Source organism: Suillus bovinus, assembly GCF_016758785.1.
Source record: "Suillus bovinus strain UH-Sbo-P2 chromosome Unknown EDB93scaffold_12, whole genome shotgun sequence".
Classification (NCBI taxonomy): domain Eukaryota; kingdom Fungi; phylum Basidiomycota; class Agaricomycetes; order Boletales; family Suillaceae; genus Suillus; species Suillus bovinus.
Genome location: NW_024542068.1, coordinates 633,030 through 651,267, shown reverse-complemented (window position 1 = coordinate 651,267; position 18,238 = coordinate 633,030). Strand labels below are relative to the sequence as shown.

Genomic DNA, 18,238 nt, shown 5'->3' with positions numbered 1-18,238 from the left:
AACCACTGGCGCGTATGTGAAATGCTACTCAAGAAATATTCCATATTCTCCGGTACCCTCACGGTCATATCAGCTCTGGCCAGGACGCGATCGAGATGTAGACCAATCATCCTGCGGGAATTAGTCACGAGTAACATTTGGAGAAAAACAATAGCGCTGTTAACGTTATTGTCAATGTAATTAACTCGATGGCAATGATCCGGATGTTCGGAATATACCATCTAAGTTCGGACCTGACTTATAGTACTATAACCACGTGCGGACAAGTCCTTCAGAGGTTGAGCAAGCAAATTTCACCAGTCCGACTACGGCCACTCATCAAAACGTACGTTAGGAGCTGTCGACATATAACCTTGATTCCCGACATAAGTGAGTATAAAATCTTATATCAGAAAAGTAAAAAAAAAAAGATTCCCTCAACTTCGCTGCTACGATTCCTCTCCTCAATCGTGTCACTGCCTTCTTCCGTATTCTTCCCAGCATATCCGGCGAGTGTGAGCATTCCGTGACTCTCAGTATGCTGCGACTCGTCCAAATTTTGTAATCTGTGGTCAGCTCATTGTCTTCTGCAGAGATTGTGACTGGGTGCCAAGAGTGCCAGTCGATGGTACGATTGTTTTCCATAACGCCTCTGCGATATTTCTGGAACGCATCAGTTTCATTGTCGCAAAGTGACTGTTACACCACAGTTATTGTCTTGTGATAGTTGGTCCTGATGCCTTCGTCACTGGACGAGCTTCCTGCCTGTATTCGTCTGGAGACACACGCTACCGCTCGCGACAAAGCAGTTGCCGCAAGCGATATCAGCCCCGGTTCAGTTGTTCTGGAAGTGCCATCCATGGTGGTTCTGTTGCTCTCGTCGAGCAAAGGTCGCCGATGTGATTTTTGTCTCTGTTCAAGTGCATCTGAAATCAGGTTGGCCAAGTGTACTGGCTGTGCTTCATACTGGTATTGCGGATCACAGTGTGCGTACCCTCTCTCGATGATGTGTGACAACAACCTTGAAAATATTTCCTAGGTCAAACGTTGCACTGGGGCTCGCACAAAAAGTTTTGCAAGAGACTTGCTTCCTTCATGGCTTCAGTCGAGTTTCAATGCCTGGAAGCGCACGAGCAGCTAGATGCTTTGCTTCACACCCATCTCGTGGCGGAAATTTCGTCTAATGCGCCTTCCGATGTAAGAGCAAAGCAGCTATCCACTTTCATGTCTCTGCTGCCTGGACCGCCGCATGACTCCCCCCCGATTGCTTGCCCCATGTCTGTGGGCGTTGATGTACATCAAAGCCTTGAAGTCCTGTTTATCCGATCGCAGAACAATAATTTCGCAATTCACAGCCATCTCGATACTATCGCTCATGGCATATTCCCTCTTGCGAGTCGCCTTTTCAACCATTCGTGTCTTCCAAATGCTGCTGCAAGATATGTAATCCGCCAAGGTCAGTCAGTGCGGATGGAAATCGTGGCTTTGCGAGAGATCAAGGCCACCGAGGAGGTACTTCGTTCACTTATGTCAGATAGTCATCATAGAGTTGAACTGTTCTCGTCTTGCAGATCTGCATTCCTTATGTGGACCCTGCTCTGATAGAATCTCGTCAGCAGATCTTCGAGCTCACGTACGGCTTCTCCTGTACCTGTCCATCATGCAATTTTATCAGCACGCTTGGCTCCATTCCTCCGTTGCCCGGCTCGGAGGCTGCCCTTGCAAAATTGGACAATGCCCTACAAACATTTTGTTTTCCTTCTCCAGATATTGATGATCACACGCTGCTTGTGGGCTGTAGTCTTCCGGATCTTCCAGAAAATCTCCACCGTGTGCTTCGCGAATCTTACCTATCGCGACTCACAGATGCCTTCAGCAAATCTTCTCACGAGGGTTCTTATCATGTCGCTCTTAATGTTGGGCTGACCGTACTTGCCGTATATATTTTAATATACCCAGAAAACTATCCGCAGATTGGTAGGGAATTCTGCATCGTGAAAACTATTATCTCCACTGACGCTGTCAACAGGTATGCATCTCCTAGAGATGGCAAAGACAGCATGGAACGCTGTGATCGCAACTGAATACGACAGTACACACAAAGCTCTTGCGAAGACATCTTTGCTTAAGCGGGCCCGAGTATACCGCAATCTTGCCAACAACATATTGGAGGTATTCGGTCCAGAAGGTGATCCAGCAGGTCCTCTAGAAGAGCTTGCGGTTTTGAAAAAGCTACTTCATGAAGAACTGTAAGTCGTTGTCGTGTCAGTTTTTGGAAATTCTCTGATGGTCAAATTTCAGGTTAAAATCACCGCAGGACGATGATCAGTGATCCACCCGAGGTGTTTGCAATTATGATCAGCCAACCGTGACAACATACAGCTGGATAGCCTGTCTCATTTGATCAACACCTTGTCGCAGAACTTCATATCGTCTGAGAGTATTCAAGTTGCGTGCGCTGGTTACAGTGCTATCAAAAGAATTGCAGCAAGGATAACATGGGGAATTTCAACATTTTGCCTCTTCAATCAAAAGCAGATCTAGACCTGGCTAGAGCTTTCCAGAGCACTCTAGAATACCTTTCGAATGTAATTTCACTAGCGGAAAAAGGTGGTATAATGTCAGTTTCCCCGCTGTGTAAGCGCAGCCAAAAAAAATGAGTGCAATTAGTAGGACAAATAAGCTCAAGATTGAGGAACATGGCGCAACTTGAGAGGCTCCAAATTATTGATGGAGGAAGTACTTCGAGTCGTTGCCAAGAGGGTGTGAACCACTTGGCGCTCTCACACACGCATACAAACTTAATCAATAAATGTTACGCGCTCCTGAAGGGTCGGCCGCATACATAATAGTCGATAAGCAACACTAGTTTGAACTTTTGAATTGTCTGCCTGAATCCGGATTGAAAGCAAAATCACTGCATAAGTCCGGTAGAGTCCGGAGCCTGTCACAAGACTAAGAGTATTAGTCACCCATGTAATGATTGTATGTGCTAGGAAGTTGGAACTGTCATTGTAAGTAACTGCTCCTACTAGTACCGTTCAGTGCTACACTTCCTAACTCTGAACCAGAAACTGCCGATTTCAACCTGATGAATCAGGTCGGTCCTTTCCGACTTGTATTCTGGAAAGACGTAATACCTAAGGCAGCCTAGGCCGAATACAGCCAAGGCATCCTACTTCGCTTACGGGATCATACAAGCCATCAAGGAAAACTTCTGGACTTTCCAAAAATGAGTTCGAGCGTTGGAAGGGCGGTGGCTGAAGTGGGGGGATTTCTCCGACGCTCTTCCCAGTAAATCCCATCAAACACGCTGTGGATCGAATCATAGTGCATCATCTAATACATCGTACAGGCCTTTAATGGGAGGCACAAGTCCCATAGGTCGATCCCGTAGTGATGCTGTCCATCTGCACACTGGCACTGGCGGGGTCATTCCTTTGCAGAACGTGACGATCCTTTTTCTTGCTCTCATATTTTCCTTGCTCTTTATTCTCGCTTTGTCGTGTTCGTTCCTCGGTGCCGATGAGGAAGATGAACCTCTTTTCAAAAGCATGTTGAACGACATCGCAGCGAATGATCCAGGTGTAGGTGTTTCATATGTCTTTGATGCTTTTTGTTGAACTCGCATGCAGGTCGTCCTATTGGGTGAAAATGTCGACGTCGACGTTGGCGAGCCTTCCATAACTATCTCATGGTCCCTCGTTGCATGTGGAGCCAGTTTTGAACTCGACTCGAGCTCTGGTGTTCACCAGAGTCAATGTGGGCTGCCTTCGATGGCCCTATGGGTTTACGCCGATAAGTAGGTGACCTTACTGAACTTTATGATTTTGCGACCGATGATGTGCACCCATAGCTCTCCTGAACCTATGGCTATATATGATCCTTCCGCAATCCCATTCGCTCGTAAAACGGGTCAGCGGCGCAGGCAAGTCTAGGGGATGCACTGGGATCGACTGATGCTCATGATTATATGCTAGAATTGAGAACCTCGTTCGATTTGACAGCGATCATACGCTGGATGTCCACAAGGCTCACTTGTACCCATTTGATACGTATCTTCTGGCCAGCACTTTGCGGGCCGTCGATGCTTCAAACACGACAGTTCCCATTCGGAAACTCTCCACGATCGAACAAGTAACCAGTTTTATTGTCGCAACTGACGACGTCGAAAGCTACGAGATAATCAATGGGACTCAAGCTCCCACTCGCGACTTTGATTTATATGTGACGAGGCCTGGACAATTACGGTTCTATGCCTTGGCACTCTTTGGTGTCAACTGGATGCTGTCTCATGTCACCATTGCACATGTTCTACTGGCACGCAGACTCGCAGATATCAGGTCCATGACAAAGCATCTGGTTTCTGCCTTTGCTATCCTTCTTGTCATCCCGCAGCTGAGGAAATCGATGCCAGATTCTCCGGCTCTTGATGACGGTGAGTTTATTTTACTGAGTTGGGTCGAATAATTGCTTATCAATGCACGCAGGTGCTCTCATTGGTATGATTTCTTCGACTTTTCGGCTGCTGAAAAAAGAGATTGACACTTTTTACAGACTACATTGGTCTCATACCGCAGATGATTATTTCTGCCTCATGTGTCCTTACCATATTGCTCCTCATAATGCTGCGTGAGTACGACGAAATGGAGGGCAGACAGACTCCCCGCCAAATTACGATGCGGCCAGTGCCGGTCCCGCCTCCACGGCCGCCCCCGCCGCGCACTGCCAAAGTGCCTTCCAAACCCCCTGCACCTCCTGTTCCACCACGGAAATCACCACTTAAACCCTTTCTCCTCGGAACCAAAGTGCACACCAGATCGACCGCTATGGAACGTGGGGAGGCGTCCTGCTTGAAGGACGAGCTCAACACAGGATTCATTTTCCCTCCAATACCACATGCAAATGGTATCATTCATCACCGCTCTCGTTCTTCGCGGTCCCGATTAGGCACCATAGGTCTAGGAGGACCGTCCGGAAGTGCTTCGTCGTCCAGGTCAGCTACGCTCAAGTCCGTTAAGGAGTGATGGCCAGAACCTATCCTTGTGAGTGGTGACTTATTCCTTGTTGTGCCCTATTCCTGTTTTCTGAATTATCCTGTATAGTGCTTTTGATTGGACATCCTGGCGGTGTACTTGAGGCAACTGTGATATGTAACCATATGTAGTACAACTGTAGGAAGTAAGGATGTTGCACACTATGACAGTTGTAACCTTCTACTCAGCCCATCCCCGCTGCTTCGTTTGCGTTAAATCGTATTCTGAGTGATACTTCGGCGTTCTGTGTTACGTTCTTTACGTGCTTTGTGGAGCCCCGATGCTGTGAGACATGAAATCGAATGTATTTGCAAGTTGAATTGGAAGGCAGAGGAAATGACGATTTCATAAGGATTAAATGATAATTCTACTACGTATCGTATACGAGACGTGGACGCACCTTGGCTATATGTACGTAGGCCTGATCAGAAAATCTGACAAGAATCGAGCCAGAGCCGCAGAATACATGATGGTTTGATCATGAACTAGAGTACTAGCCTACTAGTGCAAGCTTGAAGTACTCGTGGTAATTGCAAATTTGAAATGTAAGTGGACCACGTGGATCATCGGTTCCTCTTCTCACTCTCTCTTTACCATACAAAACCTTGGTTTCGCAGGTTTCGACCATTTCCTGGGGGTCTATTTGGCAACTTGAGGAATGCCTGTCGGAATTGAAGCTTGGCTGACCCAGATTCCACCAATAACGCGTGCTTGGCTAGCGCTATCTGTCGCCACGAGTTTAGCAGTGGTATGAAGCCGAATGTTCAATTCAATGTGACGAAACTGACGTGTTCCTAAGCAATGCCAACTTGTGACACCTCTCCAATTGTATTTTAGTTTTAAATCCGCTTTTACAAATGCACAAGTGAGTTGTACTTTGATCTGGGGTAGTGTTTTTTTGTGCATGCTGATGAGAGCGTATAGCCATGGCGCATGGCCACGACATTCTTTTACTTCGGTTCGATATCCCTCGACTTCGTATTCCATCTTTTCTTTTTGTGAGTCCGGCCGTTGATCTCCATCACTTAAAGTTTTGACTTGCATGGATTCTAGTATGCGATATAGTCGGATGTTAGAAGAATCCTCATTTGCAAATAGAAAAGCTGATTACTTTTGGCTGCTTCTGCTGTCATCCGTAATGCTCTTGGTAAGTCGTATCAACTTCTCGTTATGCGTATCTTGACCTTTCGTGGTACAGGCCATGTCGCCCTTGTTCAATCTTCCATTTCTCTCCTCCTCACTCGCCTTCGTGCCGATATATATGTGGTCCCGTCGGCATCCATCCACACCGATATCGCTCTTTGGGTTGTTTACAATCTCAGCGCCGTACTTGCCATTAGCCCTCGTAATTTTCTCTTGGGTAATAAGTGGAACATGGAAGGCGGCGGCAGGAGATCTAATCGGGTGCGCGGTCGGTCACATTGGATGGTTCCTGCGGGATGTCTGGCCAAGAGAAATGGTCGGAGGGTACTCGCTACTGACTGAGGCGCCTGACGGGCTGTAAGTGTCTCTCGATAGACGAAATGAGTCATGCTTATATTGTCACAGGAAGAGATTATTCGGAGACCTCTGAGTCGATGTTGAATCAGGTTACTTGGCATCTTTTATTCCTTCCTGGGAAGGAAAGAGCGGCATTGTTACTGAGAAATCAATATGATATCGTCACTTCTATGTTTGATGAAGGAACATTCTTACGTGCTGCAGTCGGGACCGTTACAATGGTAGCGCCTTCCGTCATCTACATAAATTCATGTCATACGTGTTATTATCCATTATTAACCCTGACTCTTTCAACACGCTTTTCGTTGCTGTCCACGAACCTGTATTGAGGCTCCATGAAAGTCATGAGTGTCCGAGGTCCGCACGGGAGTAGTACGACCACAAGTGTCGTCTTTGGGAAAAGGGCCTGTCACGGTCATTCCAGAATTTCTGTCATTATACACGGTGAGCTCAAGGCTGCCCTTGCTTTTCTTTCCGGCCCGTTGCTTTTCTACTGTTCTCGTCACTATTTCTTGTGGTTATCTCAAGTTGAATCTAGTCTGTCCAAGTTGCTGTAATAAGGGAATAAGTATACTCACACTGGCATGTCCAAGTCTGTACTATCCTCACTATCCCCATCCCCATCCTCACCCCCTGCAAATCCAACCGAGTTCTACGACTCTCCTCACGAACGCCATGAACTTCTTCATTCCTCGAACGGGACGTATTCAGTTGCATCGCCCTCAGCCAGGTTGACGCGAACTGTTGCAATAATCAAGACACACGCATTGGAGCAGCGTCTAGACATCGAACACCGTCTTCTGGAGGCAAATTTCGAGGTATGTGCACCGCTTTCACGTTTTGCCCTTGTATCCCATATTTGTCTCTGTCTTTCCAATATGACACGTAAAATAAATACGTCCAGAGTCGCGCTCAAGAATTTCTAGACTTCTCGATTTGAGATGCAACAATTGATTCACCATGCCTTATAGATAATCAAAGAACGCCAAATGGAGTTTGATACGGAGACGGATCCCGACACATTTTTCGAGCTTTTCGGCGATGATGCTCGGTTCCTTGACGAGTGAGTATCTTGATATGACTATTTAGTAACAGTATGATTCATCCCCACACCCTTTTTGATCGTATCTCCCATCGCTGATGCCTATTTAGCGGTCCAGTCTGGGTCTACATTCTTGAGCGCAGACGCGCCGTCCAAGTTCTTCTCACATTAATGCCTTCACTTAATGATGCAATAATAGGCGCAAAGCACGAAGAGCAAGCAGAAATCCAAATCGCATCTCTATTTGCCTCCAGCCCTCCCTTTCCCACCAGCGATCTCCCTGCAGCAGATGAAGAGCTGGGTTCAAATGACGAATTCGACCCCGGTTCTGTGCGCTCGATCGACTCTGCGATACTGGAAGCTCTCAAGCTAGGTTTGAGCGCCCCTCCAGGCGTGCTCACACCATCCTGTGGGTCTTCAGACGCGCGTGCACCGCAATTTTCAGCACGCCCAAGCCTCAGTTCCAATGGATCACCCAATGGAAAACAACCATTTCGTGCACGGCCGCTTCCAAAGACACATCTTACTCCTGATATATCTCCACGCACAACAAAAGCCGCCCTTCTTCGCCAAGGGCTGACTCCAGACGGCTCCAAAGCGTCTCCACTCAAATCACGAATGTCCACGGCTAGCACTGGCCGCATCCCACTTCTTCGTACGGAGAAAGAGAATAAAGTGGAGAAAGAGATGGAGAAAGAGAGGATTAAGAGGACGTTTGCGGGCGTTCCAGGTCACAAGCGCTCTGAGACGGTCACTGTTGCGTCTACTGCGCCACCCACCATTACCCCGAGGTTGACCAAGGCAGCCGCCCTTCGGTTGGGTCTTGCCCAGCCCGTCTTACCTCCCGGGCGGAGGCGTCCATCGACAGCTGGTTCTGTCGCAGATGGAAAAGCAGCAGTCAGCGCTAATGGGCCTATTGTCTCTTCGCATAAATCTTGTGATGCTGAGGGAGAAGGTGAAGATACGGAGACTGAGCGAGGACGCGAACGCAAAAATATTTTTGATGGTGTTCCTGGGCACAAGCGTCGCCAATCGATACCTGTCGCGAGCACAACTGCAGCTCCGTCTATAGTTCCCAGAACCAATAAGACTGCAGCTCTTAGAAAGCAGGGCGGACCTCCTCCGAGCAGTTTCATGTGTAAGTCCTTGGCGACAGCTGTTTTCCCTTCAATTCTCTTTTTACGTTTGTTAAAAAAAAGTTTGTCACTGACGCAACATTTTTAGTTCGTACTCCGTCTTCTCCCAAGGTGCCTGGCGGTGCTGGCACTCAGTCAAGAAGCAGCTCTTCTCTCAGCGCTTATCCTGACAATACTGGACCGGACTCTGCTACTCGGACCCGTGCAAGTTCCACGCTGCCGTCTCGGGCATCCTCTCGTGTCTCCCATGTCGCCCCGAGGGCAAGTCTAAACAACACCAATAACTATTCCTCTCGGGCTTCTGAGAGTTCTGCGGTGAGCACGACGAGCACTGCCAGCATGGACGAACTCGACAAAGCTGCATCATCGCAACGATCGGTGCGCCGACTGAGCAGCCTTCAAGCTCCCTCTATCGTTCCCCGCGTCAACAAAAGTGCCGTGCTCAGGGCTCAAAAGCTGGCGGAAGAAGCGGCTAAACCAAAAAGCCCTTGGGCCAATGCATCTAAGCGGTAGGGGGTCAATGACAGTCAAGGCATTGAACAGCCGGGTGGGACTGGCATATGAGTGGTGTGTGATTCTTATTTTATGCTTCATTTACGTGAAGGTATCTTGCCTTCTGGTCTTGATATATGTCCGATGTGTACTATATTTCTCGTTTGGTACGATTGCAATCACGGAAGATATATCAATTATCCCCCTTTGTACATGCGCCTATCTACGTTCTCTTCAGTTGCGTCTTTCACAGGTCTATACTTGCCCCTCTTTGATCTTTTCCTTTGTTTTTATAGTTTCTGCAACGATTACATGCTAGTCATGTGGGCCCATGTGTCAATATATATAACGACAGTGTTTTGATGCGATCAATCTCCAGAACTTCTTGGCAGGTGGGCTGGGCTTGCAAGCAGGCATGTTATCTCGCTCGAGTTCAACTCAAACTTTACTTTTGTCAGATGCCAATCAGGCTTGGAGGGCGGCTGCAGCCGCCGTTGCATAGTTCTGGTATGACGTTCTCCTTATCCGACTTGACTCTGACGTTCAAACGTTCAACTATGTTCTAATTTGAAATGTCAAGTCCAGCGGGAGATGAGCTTCTTGTGAGTTATATGGTCCGTGCGTACTTCAGAAGTCTACTCACGCCGTGGGTCGCCTTGCTATCCTTGTCATATTTCTTATTTCCTTTGTTGCCGTCGCTACCCTCATTGATAAGGAACAGACCAAACCTGCCCTTCGTCCTGGCCCAATGGCAATCCCATTGAGTATCTATCGACATCAAAGAACCTTAATTGACTTGCGCCCAATGGTACGCTGTTTATGTTGATGGTATATGGAAAGACTGCTATTACATTTTGTAGTGCAAATAATTTTATCCAGTACATTTTAGGCACGTTCATGCATCCTTCGAGCGCTACACTCAGTTATACATGGCCATGGATGCTTCTCTGGCAAATGCGAGACGGTCTATTTGCCCATTCGCTGATTCCATATCTCAACCCCTCGCATGCAGAATTAACTTTCATTGCGGCTGGCACGCCAATTGGTCATCCTAAGGCACACAGGTGAATCATGTGGTTAATCCTGGTAGCTGCCCAAACTCACCACATCAATGTAACAAGTATAACCTGGACAGCATTCTTTATCGTTCGAGCAGAGATTTTCCCATTGGTTACATGCACTGACAGACATAAACGCTGTCAAAGTGACAATGACGACAAGGAAGGGGAGACGCATTTTCTGTGCGAGATGATATGGAATATTTTTGGGATCTCGAATGATATCACTGAGAATGGGGGAGATGACCAGCTTCTATATCCTGCGTACACTTATACTGACGATGCTGATTTATTTGGCAGAATTGTTACTACTGTTAGATAGAAGAAATTCCGGCAGAACCTGCAGGAGCGTGTATTCAGAACGCTTCACAGGAGTCCCGCCATCGCCGCGTTTATCATTTAAGCCGAATGTAACGCAAACACATCTACCGTGTAGTCCTTCAATTAAGACGTTCAAGTAGGTACTAGCTAGAAGTCAACCACTTATTCTGGTGATTGGCAGAATTCTGTAGACAGATTGTCAAAAGGCAATCACAGCGACAGGCCAAATTTCCAACAAGAACCTTCGTCCGACCTTAAGCTTATGCCCGATTGATCGTTTGATGAGTGCTGTCGTCGTTGGTGTCTCTCGTCGTGCAGTATGTTGTCCACTACTCGTTCATCGGCTCTTCGGGCATCAAATCATCGTCTACAATATCTTACTCACTGACCACCGACACCACTAGTACTTCTCACACTGTCCTCACTTCACCTCTCAAAGCCAGAGACAAGCAAGCCTCGTCAGTCGCAATTATATCCGCGCCCGGCCATTCCCCATCAACGACAAGCACCTGCAACTCTTCCTCCAAGCTTCGGGCAGAACCAAGTCCTACCGGTACGAGACTCCACTCGCGCCCTTCTAGAAGATATCGTGAGAGACTCTGAAGCACCCATTCGATATGCGTATGGATCTGGCATTTCTGAGCAAGCTGGGTATGAGAAGCAGAAGGACAAGGAAGATAGGCCGACGCTGGACTTCATATTCGCGGTCACACATCCAGATTATTGGCGCTCAATCAACATGAAACAGCATCCCGGTCATTATCCCCTGCATGCACGCGTGCTAGGCTTGTCGTTTGTCTCCAAAACGCAAGGGCTCAGCCCTGGACTTTGGTTCAATACTTTTGTGCTGATGAAGGGGGTCGTGCGTCACTTTTGTTCATACCATTCTACTATTCGCTTACTTTTACTGACATAGAATATCAAGTATGGAGTAACAACCGTCGACATGCTATGTGCTGACCTACTTAACTAGCGCACACTTTATCTCGCGGGGAGAATGCACAAGCCTCTACGGATCATCAAAGATGATGCACGCGTACGACTAACCCAGCAAGATAACCTGACCTTGTGGTGCATACCAAATCAATGAACATCGAACTGCATCAAAATTAGAACCGGACCGAGGTACAAGGCGGGCACTTGATTCGATTGGTAACACAGCCAGTGACATGCAGTGTCAAACAGGCGCCTGCAACCACAGCATGCAAACTGACCCAAATAATAGGTCTCTTGATCTTCACCCCGTATCTCTCCTTCCCCTCGATTATCAACTCTGTGCAGTATTTCACTGTCCAGTCAGCCTGTACAACCCGACATCTTTTATTGATCAAGGTCATGCCACACGAAGAGGCCGAGTCAAGCACGTCGATGAGACGGGGAGAAGCGCTACTTCACTCGCCGATATATCAAAGGAGCGCGAAGGATCCACCACCATATGGTGCACAGCACCGGCAGGATGCACTTTGGAAAGGTGAGCAGGTCCCTCGTGATACCCACTAGCTTAATTAGAAGCAGGTGGGAATGAAGCGCTTCCTCCTAATTGGCAACAGTATAAGACGTCGTCGGATGCTAAAACACAATATCAAGATGATACGCTCGTTATGTCCTCGTGGAACCGACCTTTACCAGGAGTGCGACTGGGTGAGGGATGAAACCACAACAAGGAATGACGAACTCACGGTTGACCATAGATCTTCCTGGACATCTCGTTGATCCGGGATGCGAATGGTACATTTCGCCGCTGGGTCGGTCCTACTTCGTCAACCACAATAATCGGACTACGTCGTGGAAGAAACCCAAGCCAGAACGTCCAGCGGGAAGCTTGATGCCTGAGTGCGTCATTGAATGTCAGACTAAATGCATATGGGACCTTGCCTACTTGGGTACCAGTAGCAATATAATGAGCGCGTCTGATGATGGTTCTATTCGTCAGTGGAAAAGAGACGGAGAGCCAGTAGGAAAACCTTTGAATAGTGATGGGGGAATGATAGGCACAATGGCGGTCTCACCGGATGAAACAATGGTCGTTTGTGGGAGTGCAGACGGCTTACTGCGGTTGTGGAATATAAAGGAGGGCAGCATGATCGGAGATCCGTGGGAGGGGCATGATGCTCAAGTGAGGTGCCTTGATTGGTCTCGCAATGCCCTGGAGATAGCCAGTGGATCTGAGGACGGGACCATACGACGCTGGAACCCGGATACTGGTCGACAAACAGCACCACCCATAAAGACTGGATGGGTCGAAGCCGTCAAATATGCTCCACAAGGCGACAAATTCGCGAGTGGCGGGCTGTATATGGTGATCCACGTGTGGTCAAAGGACGGCAAGCTGCTTATCGAGATCAAGGGACATGAAGACTGGGTGTCGTCATTGTGTTGGTCCAAGGACGGCGCACATATATTCTCCGGGTCATTGGATCGTGCCATCCGAAAATGGCGGACGATTGATGGATAGAAACTCGTTGTTTTTTGGGGTCACACTCATACTGTCACATCGCTTTGTCTTACTCCCGATGAAAGCTATATTGTTAGCGCATCATCTGACCACTCCATTCGCATCTGGGATCTCAAGACTAATCAGCCAGTCGGAGGTCCACTCTTGCATGACGATCAAGTCTGGACTGTTGCCGTGTCCCCCGATGGGAAATACATTGCCAGTGCCGGAATAGACCAAAAAATCTATGTATGGAGTCTGGATGCGGCACTCAAAGTTGTAGTACGTATGTGTTTTGTTGCTTGACTTCCCTGCCTAACGGTTTTGGCGATTTAGGGTGCGGAAACAAAGCTCAAGGCAAGTCATCTCTACTGCTCTTTCACACTACGTCTCACTTTGTACCAGGGACATTCAGCTCAACCGAGAGTTGTGCGGCTACCAATCGTGAGTAACTTCTATTTTCTCATATGTTTCGCTCGATTCTCAACGTCCATTCTGCATTTCACATCACAGGCCAATCCCAGAGGCTCGGCAAAATATGTTAGTAGATTTTATTTTCTCGTTCTTCAGCTCTTTCTAATTTGACTTGGATAACAGGGCAATGATTTCTTCGGCAATGAATCAAATTGTGCAGCTCCATCTTCAAATCCTTCTTTCCTTCATTGGCGCAGTTTGTTTGGTTCCCTCCGGTTCAGTGCCCAACCCAGAGATACGCTCCTACCATCCCCTCGCAAATCCCGACATTGGAATTTCAGTATACGTCCTCTAAAAAAGTCAAGCAGCATCGTCAATGTACCTCTAGCTCAAGATGAAGATGTGAGTGGCTTGTCTTTGCTCTCCTTGTATCCCATTAAAACACAACGCAGAGATATGCCATTGTCCCTGAAACCGATGCGGAAGCGGCCGCAGCCATGCAACGCACGAATGGCAACGAGGCCGACAATTCAATGCAATCAGGTCAGCCAGCAGGGACACAAGCGTCTCAAGCAAAACCAATCCAAACACAAGCAACTGATGGAGCGGCGGACGTTGTGTGTGGAGTGAACTGCTGCGGATTTTTCTTTGGTTTTGGACGTCGTCGTCCTGCTTCGCACCACTCATAAAGGATGGAGGAAGTGTGGCACGCGCACGCTCAATTTAACTTCCTTCCTCCTCACCTGTGTCGGACATCCCTCGTAATCGATATTTGCGTCACCCATGCGCTCGGATCCATCTCTCTTCGTGCACCTCCTTTCCATTGCGCTACTTTTTACGGATGCACACCACTTGAGAAGTTGGCTCCGTTTTCTGGAATGCAGCGTTTGGTTGTGCAATGGTCTTGCAGGGGAGCTTGATGTAAGCGATCCGCTGAAGGATATCCATCGATGAGTCATCCTATCCATACTCCTCCATGAATCACAGTGCTACGACAAGTAACATCGTAGCTTATGCACTTTATCATGCTTTCGACGCCCCCTAGACTGAGAGTTTGGTATACCTACAGAATTTCCCACCGATCAACTTTCTCCCGCAGCACAAAATCGAGACCTTATAGCGCTGTTTTATTCACATTCGAGAGTCGTCAGATTCCTGCGTGTCTCGCTCAAGGTAACCTCCGCTCCCGCTATCAAGCTAACAATTAATGGTTGCATCATGCAACGGGTCGCACTATAGTGTGGTCATTGTCAGTGACACACTCAGTTATAACACACGTGCGGATGCGGATCGGTCGGTATCGCGCAATTGATTAAAGTGACATTGGTACATGTGAGTATCGTCATCGCGAAGTTGACAGAGGAAGTGGATGGAGCCATAGCATACACCGTTAGACGACGAGGTGAACAGGACAGCCTGCGCAAGTTGGCGTGGCAAAATCACTCTGCAGACTCGTATATTTCAACAGATGAGCATAAAAAGACTGCAAGATAGAAGTACCGATGTGCAGAAGACTGTAAGTAAGGGTACAGAAATCACTGAAGGGTTGCTGAGCTCAGATAACTCAACCCAGCCCTTCGTGTTTGTATACACGAGTAGAAAACCATCAATATCTTCTAGTTCCTCGTCGTCGGACTGCTCGGCTACTCCTGGTACCAATAGTAGCTTCTCGAGGCGGAGACCAGATCGACGGTCGTGACTCTGATTCACTAACTACTAGCCTTATTTTTCGGAGGTCGTTGACTGCAACAGCTCCCCGTGATCCGTTGGTTAATCAGTCTACTGCCAATGACACGGCCTCGCTCGCTGAGTCTATCCTATAGACTATCACATTTAGAAACCATCGTCCCTGCAGTCCATTGGCATATCTAGTAGATGATCTTGAGGACTATTTGCGGCAACCTGTGGAGAATATCAAAGTCACACTGCAATGGTAGGTCCATAATCAAAAGACGTCTCCAAATTTGCACCGGATGGCACTTGTATTCCTAGTAGGTCATGCACCATTGCTCTCGCTAGCATCACAACTTATGTGTTACACACCATAGCTACCTCGTCGAACATTTCACAAGGCTGGCACCTTCTATGCGGAGCGGCTTTACTCGAAACCGCTTGTCTCCATCATCAACCCGTGCATTCCTCTGTCTTGGCTCATGGCTCCATTGTGGTCTGGTAGCACCCGAAGACCTTACTAAGGTCTGAGGAAGAGAAACCGAGCGTTGGGTGAGGTTATCCTACATAGTGTTACAATTTCTTGTTTGTGTACCCGCGGGTAAATGCAACACCGCGGGTTAGCACGGGTAATACCGTACCCGTACCCGTACGGGTACGGTGTTGACGGGTACGGGTGCGGTGTTGATCTTTCGACCCGCGGGTATACCCGTGCTATACCCTATTCCCAACGGGCAGAACTGAAGTTGAACATCTTGTGACTTTTCAAGCTGATGTCCTGGCTCTTGCACAAGTCGTTATTAGGTATACGTTATCTTTTTCTGTGACGAGGACCGTCTATCCAGTACATTCCATACACGTTCATCCATTCTTCGAGCGCTAGATTCAGTCATACATGGATGCTTCTCTGGCAAATGTGAGACGGTCTACTATTTGCACATTCGCTAAATCCATATCCAAACACCTCACAAGGCACTTGCATGCAGATTTATGTCGGCTGGCACGTCTTTTGGTTAAACTAAAGCACACAGGTGATTCATGTGGTTAATTCAGGTAGCTGCCCAAACTCATTTCATTCTTGTAACAACTATAGAACTGACAGCATTCTTTATCGTGCACGCAGAGATTTCCCCATATGGTACATGCACTGACAGACATGGACGCTGTCAAAGTGACAATAACGACAAGGAAGGAGAGACACATTTTCTGTGCGAGATGATATGCAATATTTTTGGGAAGATATCTTTGAAATGGGGGAACACTGGGACGATGACCAGCTTTTATATCCTGTTACACTTATGGTGACGATCCTGACGGCCTGAACCATTTGGCAGAGTTGTTACTGTTGGATAGCGGAGGCAGGACTCCGCATGTATTCAGAACGCTTCACTGGTCTGCGTGCAAAGACATCTGTCGTGTAGTCCCAATTAAGACGTCCGGCACTGGCAGTGGTACTACTAGTTACTAGCTTAGAGCTAAAAGTAGGCAGTCTGTCTCAAAAACTTAATTAAGGGAATCACAGCAAAAGGCCAAACTTCCAATAACCTTCGTCCGTTGACGAGTGTCGCCATCGTTGGTGTCATCTACCTTTGTCGTCATGCAGTATGTTATGCACCAGCTCATCGGGTCGTCGGGCATCAAATCATCATTTACAATAAGTATCTCAGTACTCACTCCCAGTGAAAATCGACAAGAATGAGGTAGTCGAACACCACCCAAATAGTGGTATCGAGATGAAAGTCCACCCATTCGATAGTTTTCATCGTCGTCCGGCAGCCTCTTCAGTTCATACCCCTCCTGATACCAGCCTTGGTGTCCATTCCAATCCCGGCTTGAATTCAACATTGCTGAGCTCACTCTCGAGGCTAGATTGAACAATGAACAAACAGACCGCCTCATAAGAATTTGCCTTCACAGTTCTGTTGGCAAGGATAAATTCACATTTAGGAACCATAAAGATATTCATAGCAAGTGGGAAGCGGCATCTCATTGGATCACCAAGGTGGTGTCATTTACCACTGTGAAATCAGAATCTGACCTTGTTCAAAGTGCAGTTCATGAAAGAAGTGATCTCAGTGCCTCATGACGGCAAGATGTGGGACTTTGATGTATACTACAGGGATCTCTGGGAGCTACTGACCTGCTTCAGGACCCCCGCCTGTTCCCACACTTCACATTTGATGCACAGCGCTTATCAAAGTTTGATGGGCAAAATTTTGTCCACTTTGTAGATGAACCTTTCACTGCACAAGACTTTTGGGATGTGCAAGTATGTGTTGATTCAAATATTTAATCCTTTTTATATATGAAACATTGTGCATTTGTAGTCGCAACTACCACCAGATGCAAAGCCACTAGCTTTCATTTTGTATGCAGATAAAACAAGGCTATCGTCATTTGGCACTGTCAAAGGTTACCCAGTTGTTGTGTGCTTAGCAAATCTACCTACGGACATTTGGAACGGATGAGGCATAGGTAGTGGCTACATTGTAGGATGGCTACCAATAGTATGTCAATGATCCGATGTTTGTCTCTCATCATCTGTGCTGATGGTATGTTGTCAGGTGGCAGAAGATAAAGAGCATGCTGGAAAGACAAGCTAGGTCAACTTCAAAAACTCAGTCTGGCACGAGTCATTCGCAAGAATCACATCTTCGCTGGTGTCAAAATCAAAGACTGGACAATGGTATTCCTGTCTGGACAGCATCAACAGGTGGTTCTTCCTTTGCGTGTTGATTTTGTCGGCTGATTATGAAGAACAGTAAGTACTAATGTTTTGCTACACATCTTTGCTAATGATAATTTACAGGTGCATCATGTCACTTACTCGAGGAATCATGAGCCTTTGGCCATGTCCCATCTGTCTTGTTTCTCGAGATGAGCTTTGGGATACCTCAAAATGATATCCCCACTGAACTGCAAACACATCACGCAATATTGTAATGGCTGCGCAGGAAAAAGACAGCTATGAGGAACAGGAGGAGGTTCTCAAACAATATGGACTTCGTGACATTATTGTGAGTTTCATGTCTGCTTGCGAAGCTCTTAAACTTACAAAACACTTAAAATTACTTTCAGAATTCATTATGGGCTATCAGGTACTCAGATGTCCATCGAGCATTGTCGCATGACTGATGCCACTATCATCATGGTGG

General features: G+C 47.4%; 6 protein-coding genes across 6 annotated transcripts; all 6 read left to right on the top strand.

Moving 5' to 3' along the window:
- The first annotated feature begins 256 nt into the window (after positions 1 to 256).
- EDB93DRAFT_1131585 (uncharacterized protein) lies at positions 257 to 2,636 on the top strand. The gene is made up of 7 exons (XM_041448970.1): positions 257 to 369; positions 481 to 515; positions 573 to 965; positions 1,019 to 1,491; positions 1,551 to 1,956; positions 2,009 to 2,228; positions 2,281 to 2,636. The coding sequence occupies exons 3-7, from the start codon at positions 716 to 718 to the stop codon at positions 2,309 to 2,311; spliced, it is 1,380 nt and encodes a 459-aa protein (XP_041310311.1). The 5' UTR covers positions 257 to 369; positions 481 to 515; positions 573 to 715; the 3' UTR covers positions 2,312 to 2,636.
- A 705-nt stretch (positions 2,637 to 3,341) lies between these two features.
- EDB93DRAFT_1239414 (uncharacterized protein) lies at positions 3,342 to 5,006 on the top strand (the record flags this gene model as incomplete). The annotated part of the gene is made up of 5 exons (XM_041451629.1): positions 3,342 to 3,566; positions 3,615 to 3,781; positions 3,836 to 3,907; positions 3,960 to 4,417; positions 4,537 to 5,006. 5 exons carry the CDS (start codon positions 3,342 to 3,344, stop codon positions 5,004 to 5,006), a joined length of 1,392 nt encoding a protein of 463 aa, XP_041310310.1.
- Positions 5,007 to 5,572: 566 nt separating this feature from the next.
- EDB93DRAFT_1131579 (Der1-like protein) lies at positions 5,573 to 6,835 on the top strand. Its single transcript, XM_041448969.1, has 6 exons — positions 5,573 to 5,763; positions 5,815 to 5,880; positions 5,940 to 6,013; positions 6,069 to 6,162; positions 6,214 to 6,515; positions 6,564 to 6,835. Exons 1-6 carry the CDS (start codon positions 5,674 to 5,676, stop codon positions 6,586 to 6,588), a joined length of 651 nt encoding a protein of 216 aa, XP_041310309.1. The 5' UTR covers positions 5,573 to 5,673; the 3' UTR covers positions 6,589 to 6,835.
- Positions 6,836 to 7,099: 264 nt separating this feature from the next.
- On the top strand, positions 7,100 to 9,206 carry EDB93DRAFT_1080639 (uncharacterized protein; the record flags this gene model as incomplete). Its single annotated transcript, XM_041445555.1, has 5 exons — positions 7,100 to 7,333; positions 7,487 to 7,578; positions 7,668 to 8,428; positions 8,537 to 8,695; positions 8,782 to 9,206. The coding sequence occupies 5 exons, from the start codon at positions 7,100 to 7,102 to the stop codon at positions 9,204 to 9,206; spliced, it is 1,671 nt and encodes a 556-aa protein (XP_041310308.1).
- A 551-nt stretch (positions 9,207 to 9,757) lies between these two features.
- EDB93DRAFT_1102120 (mitochondrial matrix Mmp37-domain-containing protein) lies at positions 9,758 to 11,537 on the top strand (the record flags this gene model as incomplete). The annotated part of the gene is made up of 8 exons (XM_041447171.1): positions 9,758 to 9,787; positions 9,817 to 9,993; positions 10,065 to 10,249; positions 10,391 to 10,507; positions 10,680 to 10,700; positions 10,969 to 11,022; positions 11,093 to 11,426; positions 11,481 to 11,537. The coding sequence occupies 8 exons, from the start codon at positions 9,758 to 9,760 to the stop codon at positions 11,535 to 11,537; spliced, it is 975 nt and encodes a 324-aa protein (XP_041310307.1).
- A 4,702-nt stretch (positions 11,538 to 16,239) lies between these two features.
- On the top strand, positions 16,240 to 18,218 carry EDB93DRAFT_1239411 (uncharacterized protein; the record flags this gene model as incomplete). The annotated part of the gene is made up of 8 exons (XM_041451628.1): positions 16,240 to 16,254; positions 17,056 to 17,085; positions 17,411 to 17,511; positions 17,563 to 17,590; positions 17,687 to 17,844; positions 17,893 to 17,950; positions 18,038 to 18,100; positions 18,162 to 18,218. The coding sequence occupies 8 exons, from the start codon at positions 16,240 to 16,242 to the stop codon at positions 18,216 to 18,218; spliced, it is 510 nt and encodes a 169-aa protein (XP_041310306.1).
- Between the last annotated feature and the right edge of the window lie 20 nt (positions 18,219 to 18,238).

Excerpts from the sequence above, each read along its gene's own strand:
- EDB93DRAFT_1131585 (XM_041448970.1), top strand. The coding sequence starts at position 716 with ATGCCTTCGTCACTGGACGAGCTTCCTGCCTGTATTCGTCTGGAGACA. Across the intron at positions 966-1,018 it reads CTGGTATTGCGGATCACAGT|GTCAAACGTTGCACTGGGGC; the intron begins GTGCGTACCCTC and ends AATATTTCCTAG. Across the intron at positions 1,492-1,550 it reads AGATCAAGGCCACCGAGGAG|ATCTGCATTCCTTATGTGGA; the intron begins GTACTTCGTTCA and ends CTCGTCTTGCAG.
- EDB93DRAFT_1131579 (XM_041448969.1), top strand. The coding sequence starts at position 5,674 with ATGCCTGTCGGAATTGAAGCTTGGCTGACCCAGATTCCACCAATAACG. Across the intron at positions 6,014-6,068 it reads GTATTCCATCTTTTCTTTTT|TATGCGATATAGTCGGATGT; the intron begins GTGAGTCCGGCC and ends CATGGATTCTAG. Across the intron at positions 6,516-6,563 it reads ACTGAGGCGCCTGACGGGCT|GAAGAGATTATTCGGAGACC; the intron begins GTAAGTGTCTCT and ends ATATTGTCACAG.